This window comes from Triticum aestivum, chromosome 7B (genome assembly GCF_018294505.1).
Source record: "Triticum aestivum cultivar Chinese Spring chromosome 7B, IWGSC CS RefSeq v2.1, whole genome shotgun sequence".
NCBI lineage: Eukaryota > Viridiplantae > Streptophyta > Magnoliopsida > Poales > Poaceae > Triticum > Triticum aestivum.
The window spans coordinates 29,363,000-29,370,533 of record NC_057813.1 but is presented as its reverse complement, the minus strand read 5'-3'; the positions used below and the strand labels follow the sequence as shown (position 1 = coordinate 29,370,533).

Sequence of the window (7,534 nt, the reverse complement as noted above, 5' to 3'; positions counted from 1 at the left end):
ACGAAAACAGAATGCGCGCGGATTCACCGAAGACAAACGCCAACCAAATCCAGCGAGTTCCGCCCGAGAAAAACCTCAACATGCCCTTCGACGATGTTAGAAACACCATCAAAACAGGGCTAGGAAGATAGAACCTTATTCCATCTTGAGGCCTCAGCCTCTCCGAGCAGTGCATAGACCCTAACAAAACTATAAAAACAACATGAAAAACGGTAGACGAGGTAGACCGATGGTGACACCCGTAGGAGGCAGGAGAAACCCTAGCGTGGCCAACGTAAATTCTCCGTCATGCAGAACTCGGTGCCCGGTCGGTGGATAACCTCGCTCTGGCTATCTACGGTAGGTTCAGCAGGGACCATTCAGGGTGCTCCTGGTCATTAATCAGGAAACAGGTCCCCATCCCAACCCGCAGGTATTGCCGTACCGCAAGGAAACCAGGTGCGCCGTCTTATTCAAAAAATAAAAAAGGTCAGGTGCACCGTCAGGCGCTGGATTCTCGTACTGTTCATGGTGCGTGTTCTCCTACAGCTGCAAACATGGACTAATCATTCATTCCCATTACCCAGGACGCCGTATTTTCTTGTGCTGGTACTAGCAACCATCGCCCCACTGGCGATTGGCCGGTATCGCTGGCGTGACGCCTTCCAGTTCCAGGCTTTGCTTGCACTGTGGCCCTAATGGGTAAGAACCCCTGGAAGGCTGGAACTACTGTCAAAGTGTCAATCAACCCCTGGAAGATCATTGATTTTCCTTTTTTTTCCACTGCTGCTTCAGGCTGCCTAAACCTGCTTGGTCCTTATGAGCACAGCCATTGGTCACCAGGCCCTACAAAGAGGCGCGCACTTCAGTCAAGCAACTGCATCTGCATGTACCCCCTGGAGGCAAAAAAAAAAAAAAAAGCAACTGCATATACATCTTTCCTCAGAAACTTACAGCACATGCATAATGCAGAAAGAACGGAGAGAACACAAGTTCATCTGGACAACATTATAACATGTCTGTAAACAGCAGGCGGGCAGTGATCGTGTCTTTGACTCGCTGCATTAACAGTTTCAGGCTAATCTTCAAGGTACACATCCATGACAGTGCATCCACAATTTTAGCAATGTTCTCAGCACACCATGCCGCATTGCAAACCCACCCTTTGCAGGACATGCCATTGCCAGCCTTTCAGACGCTCTTCAATTAGCATCTTTGCAACCCAGCACCAGCCCGCCGTCCACGTGTACACTGTTTTCTGTTCCTTTCAGACTGCCTCGAGGGTGCACTTTCTGTTCTGTCCTGGTTAAGATTTTCTCCAACTATGAAGTTCTCTCTTTCGGTTCCAGCGGCTGCATTAGCGGGGTGATTGCTATCCACAAATTGCATCATGAATGTCAGGCGATGGCTGTTCTGATGATTTGAATTCGGTGGTCTTTCCGGAACCAACGATCCTGAAAAGCAAAATAAGCGAGTGAGTGAAGGATCTTATGGCCTAACTGAACTTTTCTCTACACAACAATCAGTACCACCAGACACACATTATAGAATGCTGGAGTACTCATTAGCAAAAAGAGTTTGGCAGGGAGAAAAAGGCCGGTTAAATCAATGAAACAAAAGCGCCAGGTGTTAATCGTGCATTTTCCCTTTGCCTAGCGCCTATCTCGCCTAAGCACACGCCTAGCATGATTAAGCACTAGGCGTTCTGTTGTCACCGAGGCACATAATTTTTCACTGGATTAAATCCATCTCTAAATGAGGGTTATTTGGTTTTCAAATTTTAAATGACTCCAAGCAAAACAATTCTCATACAAATAAGACAAGATTTGAGCATATGTTAATATAGTTATTTTAATCATGTTTCTGGGTTCAACAGAATTGCAGTTCTAAAATAAGTATCCTGGCCCTTCCTTTCTGTTTTCCATTTTTCAAATACGTACCCCCTCCGTCCGAAAATACTTGTCGGAGAAGTGGATGAAAATTGGTGTATCTAGAACTAAATTGCGTCTAGATACATCCATTCCTCCGACAAGTATTTTCGGATGGAGGGAGTAGCATTTAAAACTTCATGAAAAAAAAACGATTTGAGTAACCTACTGTTTCTCAATGGTATTTGAAACTTCTTGAACATAAGACATCGAAGAATTTGTACAGCCCCTGAACAATGCACGTGCTCCTAAGCTCAGTATGCTGCAAAATTTGTACCTCAAGTTAGCCATTTCCCCCCCACTCACAAATAGAACATGTATTGCGAACATATATTCCATTACAACACTGCTCCAATCAATTATAAGCATGCGTTCTAAAAAAATAGCAAGGATGCCTATGTTGTGGCAATTCCACCATAAAGGTAATGGGTTCCTTGTATCATGCTCAAGGCTCTAGACTGGCTAGCAGGAGAAACATTTATTTGTTATGAGCACAAATGATAGACTGAATGAATTCTTGCCGATAAACACAGTTGCCAAATAAAAACATAAAGTGAAGGCCCAGACAAAAGAGCACCTAAGAAAAAAAAAAGACCATATGTAGATAATGAAGAACCATAAGACTGAATGACTTGTGGTGTTTGTGCTCACAGGAAATCTCGAAGACACGCATTAATTGTAACGGAACTTTGTGTAAAGCCCCCTGTAATATGATAGCACCACTTGATCACCTATAGTACCCCAAACACCAGACTGCCTTTTCCGACTGAAATTGGAAATGGCTGCCGACATGTTGTACATATTTTTGTGAGAGGTGGCCTGGTAAGAAACTCAGAGGCTGAACAATGCTGACCTGATGATCATAGAGGAGGGTTTCCATGAAATGTGATGAACAGACAGTTTTGCTTATGGAGGTGGCAAGATGGAACTGACAAAAAAAAGGACAGCTGAAGCTACGGTGTTTAGTTCAGCGGATTAGCTAGGGGTTAAGTTACAAGTACTGTTTACTTGCCAAAGAAAGAATATCACCTGAAGAAGGTTGGTAATGCTGGTCTCTTTATTTTAATTAAGGTGGATGAATGATCGTCCGAGACCAAACAGGAAAAATCGAAGTGCCAACAACTGAAGTGAAGAAACAAGAGATACCTGCATGCAGAGTAGTACTGAGGAAAGCGATCAAGTTTGAGGTACTAAAGTTAGTTCAGGAGTCAGACTGCTGTTGGAGTGACAATAATTCAAGGACTCATGCCAATGGGACTGTCTTGTTGATGGTTGTGGTATGGAGAATTCTCTCCAAAAAGGACAGACCCAGTGCTAGAAGCTGCACCCTGCAGTGCAGGGAGGTGGCGTCGAACCCAGGACCTCTTGGCACAAGTGGGGAGTACTTCACCACTGCGCCAGGCCCCTCCTAGCGCCGAACAAAATCTGCTGCCTAGCAGGTCTGAGAATTGAGGTGTCGCCAAATTGGTGAAATTGAGCAGTGCAACCGAATTGCTGATAATGACTTAACTACTTGGTCATACAAATATCTGCAAAGACTGTGGCAAACAGTACAGGCGTAGCTAAAGCCTGAAGCGAAATGCTCGCAACGCTCAACATCTTATTACTAACCCTGCATCAGTTTCTACAGGATCTGTTGGAATTATGTGTCCTGCAACTATATTCAAATTACTTAAAATTGTTAAATATTCGGAATACCTCGTTATGGAATTATACATATATTTGTACATGGAATTGTTTTACATGTTTAGCATGGAATTGTTACTTGCTGGAACGTACTTAAGTTTTATATACTTAAGAAAGCTGGTCGATTATCGGTGGAATACAATATACTATTTATATTGGAAAGAGTACCCGGATACACTGATGATTGGAAGGAGCTAGATCGTATAATTAGATTTCAGCCCTAATGTTGATCTACATAATTAGAGGAATTTACACTCTATTATGGCACGTTGCTCACAAGCGCGTGCTCCGGGGACATAACGGGTAGAATCCGTTAACAGACAAATATGATTGTGGTTGGTAATTTGATCTGGACTCTATCCCGGAAACTAGTGGAAAAGACTAGGAATCTTATCTGTATAAGAGGTGGACTCTTTGGAAAAACAGTATAAGAAGGTCCCTACCCCCTAGCCTCAGATATGCGAATTGTGAGCGGCACCACGGATAAGCGCAGAGGAATAAGGGGTAGACCACAAACCCTAAATTTCTAACAGGATGAACAAGCCACAGTACAGTATATGCATCGAAAGCAAAAGAAATGTGCACACATGTCTAATTGTTTACCTGCCAATCCATGTGAATCTCACAAATAACTGTCCTCATCCTCATCGTCACTACTCCAAAGCATGTCATGCTCCTTCAGTCGAAGCCCCAACATAACATCAACAATGTCCTCTTCAGAAAATGCAGATATTACCTGTGGTGCATCCAGTGCTGAAAGCTCCCACACAAGGTGGGGTCTGGGGAAGGGAATTTCTAGACAGCCTTACCCTCGCATAATAATTCTGCAAAGCTACAGAGTATTGGCAATATAAAATAGTCACAGAAATCAAGGAGATCAATTGCGGAAAAGTAGTAGATGGCTTAGCAGATGACATTGGTTCGAGAACAACTGCAGAGAGAGACTTTTAGAGACTGAAAAATGCTGACATGATGAACATCGAGGAGGGTTTTTATGAATATGGTGAACAGACAGTGTTGCTTATGGAGGTGACAAGATGGAAGTGGCAAAAAGGAACTATGATATTTCAAATTAGTAGATTAGCAAGGGGTTAAGTTACAGGTACTGTTTACTTGCCAGACAAATGGATACCAACTGAAGAAGGTTGGGTGATGATGCTCTCTTTATAAAGGTGAATGAATGATCATTGAAGACAAAACAGGAAAAATTGAAGTGGCAACAGCTGAACGAGTAAACGACAGATACTGAAATTACTGACTAGTTGCATGCAGCACAGCACTGAGGAAAGCAATCAAGCTTGGGGTGAAGTTAGTTCAGGAGGCAGATTGTGATGTAGAAATAACATGAACCCAAGGACACATGCCAGTGATATTGTCTTGTTGATCAATTGATCACTGCGGTAGGGAGACTTCCCTCCTGGCGCCTCACAGAACCTGCTGCCTAGCAAGTCTGAGAATTGAGGTGTCACCAAGTTGGCAAAATTGGGCAGTGGGACTGAATTGTTGGTCCTAACATTCAGAAAGGTGTTGTGATGAACCAGTGCAATCACTGTATATTAACAACGCAGATAACATGAGTCTGAAAAATGAAAAGGAATATTTGTTAACATATGTGCACCTCGTACAGGTGTAGGTACAGGCTGAAGCAAACTGCGTGCAACACTCAATATCTTGCTACTAACCCTACAGTGGTTATCTAGAGAGCCAATTGGGCATGGTATATCCACTGAAAGCAAAAGTAATACGCGCACATATCCAATTGTTACCTGCCAATCCGTGTAAATATCACAGATAACCATCCTCATCCTCGTCGTCGCTACTCCAAAGCATGTCATCCTCCTTATGTCGAAGCCCCAATATACCATCAACAATGTCCTCTTCGGCAAATGCAGACATTTTTGTAGCACCAAACACTTTGGTCCTGCTTGTAACAATGTCATCAACAACATCATCCAATTCATTCGTATCCCAATCCACTATGAACTCATCATCATCATCTTGCTCATCGTGCTCTTCGTATCTAAACTCTGGAACCTTCCCACTCCGCATCATCTCCTCATCAACCTCCCCGTTTTGCACGCTGTCCCAAGGCAGCCAAATATCAGCAACCTTCCCGAGCGCGCGGCACCCATCCCCAACCACGACCATCCTCAGGGCGGCAGCGCGTGCGTTACGCACCGTGTCGGTGAAGTCGGAGTCATCGGAGACGAGCACGACCCAGTCGACGCCGCAGGCGATGGCGTGCTTCACCTGGCGTTTGAGCGCTTGGTCCGCAGCCTGCGGCTTGTCCGGGACGGTGCGGACATGGACGCCGGCGCGCCGGAGCTCGGAATCGAGACCGTAGCCGACCTTTGGGGTGAGGAGCTCTCGCGCGGCATCCTGGTACTTGGTGTTGTTGGAGATGTAGCGCTCGCGGAACTTCTGGCGCTTCTTGCCCTTGAGGGAGCGGAGGCGGCCGAGCTTCTTGTTGCGCTCGCGCTCGTGGAGCTGGCGGAAGTGGCGGGCGAGGTCGGGGCGGGTGGGGAAGCGGCGGCCGCAGACGGCGCAGGAGTAGGGGACGGGCGGGGCGGCGGCGCCCGTGCGCTCGGCGCGGTCGAGGGCGCGGCGCTCGCGGCGGTCGGCGGAGACCCAGGCGGGGAGGTGGGTGAAGGCGTGGCGGTTGGCGAAGGCGGAGACGGAGTCGACGCGGCCGAGGAGGGAGGCCGCCTCGCGGAGGGAGGTGGCCGCCTCGAAGGGCGGCCCGCGCGGGGGCTTGTTGTCGAGGTCCCACAGCACCACCACCGTCGGGCTCCGCGCCGTCCACACGCCGTCCCCGCCGCGGAACATCTCGACGTCCGCCGCGGTGGGCGCCGCCGAGTACGGGTTCTCGGCCGCTGCCGCTCGGAGTGGGGGATCGGCGCGGAGGGAGATGCGGTGGGGGGCGCGGTGGTTGAAGGGGGAGGGATGGAGGACTGGCGGGTTGGGAGGTGGGTGGAGGAAGGAGAGTGGCGGCGGCATGGCCGGCGAGCGTGGGCAGGTCGCGCGAGGCTAGAGGTGGATAGGAGGAGACTGAAGGCGGAGGAAGAAATGAATAAAATCCGGAGAGCGGAGCGTCCAAAAAAAAGTCCCGTCAACGAAAATGTCAACAGTAAAATAAAAAGGTTCAGAAAAATTGAAATATTTTTGTGGCAAACTTTAAGGAATGTTTGGAGTGCTTGTTAAACTTCGTCATGAAATCACATTGATGAAAGTCGTGGCGTTTTTTTTTTAAATCAGTGCTTCAAAAGGCGTTCAAAAATATCATTTTTAGAGCATCGATTTTATTGTTCCACAACTTTCATGAATGTGATTTCTTGATGAAACTTTGCAAGCACTTCAAATATTCCATAAAGTTTGCCACAAAAACTTCAGAATTTTATTAAAAAATTACTATTCTTTTTTTTTTTAAATTACTGCTCATTCAAGAGCATATTAGCTCGCGAGTACATACACCACGATATGTTTCTTTCACCTCAAATACTGAGTTTAATTTCATGGTAACATAATTACAGTGTGCTAATACAATACCAGAATGCATTTGTACTATTAATCTTTACTCCTAAAGAGGAGGTGGAAGTGTCTCCTCAACCCTGATTAATCCCGCCCCATCATCACAAAAGCCACATCCCATCAGTTTAATTTTGCCTCACCTTCCATTACCCCCTCTACGCTGATTTTTTCTCCATTTCACATTTTCATCTTTCTTTTTCCAGCTGAACCCCACCTTTCGGGTTTTCATATCGATTTCTCAACCTTCCCTTTAAACAAGTAACTTGCAAAAATCTTAACAGATCATAACTTCCCTTGTCTTGATAGATGGATTTCGTTGATCGCTTTTGTCTTTTGATGCGGGCATGGGTATCAAATTATTTTTAGGAACTTTTCTTAACAAATGGATTTCTTTGATCCCATTGCCTTTCCAA

The 7,534-nt window shown here is 46.1% G+C and overlaps 1 protein-coding gene across 20 annotated transcripts; it reads right to left on the bottom strand.

The window, feature by feature from the left end:
• Positions 1-430: 430 nt before the first annotated feature.
• On the bottom strand, positions 431-6,666 carry LOC123162483 (uncharacterized). Of its 20 annotated transcripts, none has more exons than XR_006481299.1 (6): positions 4,197-6,666; positions 2,937-3,053; positions 2,761-2,854; positions 2,559-2,689; positions 2,077-2,169; positions 955-1,433 (listed from the first exon to the last, which is right to left on the bottom strand). XR_006481299.1 is itself a non-coding variant. In XM_044580263.1 (2 exons), the coding sequence occupies exon 1, from the start codon at positions 6,588-6,590 to the stop codon at positions 5,379-5,381; it is 1,212 nt and encodes a 403-aa protein (XP_044436198.1). In that variant the 5' UTR covers positions 6,591-6,666; the 3' UTR covers positions 955-1,433; positions 5,360-5,378. The 20 variants fall into 20 exon arrangements, 1 of the variants encoding a protein (XP_044436198.1); XR_006481302.1 differs by having other exon boundaries at positions 2,761-2,835; XR_006481297.1 differs by having other exon boundaries at positions 2,559-2,854.
• Between the last annotated feature and the right edge of the window lie 868 nt (positions 6,667-7,534).

Coding starts and splice junctions, on each gene's coding strand:
- LOC123162483 (XM_044580263.1), bottom strand. CDS start 6,590: ATGCCGCCGCCACTCTCCTTCCTCCACCCACCTCCCAACCCGCCAGTC.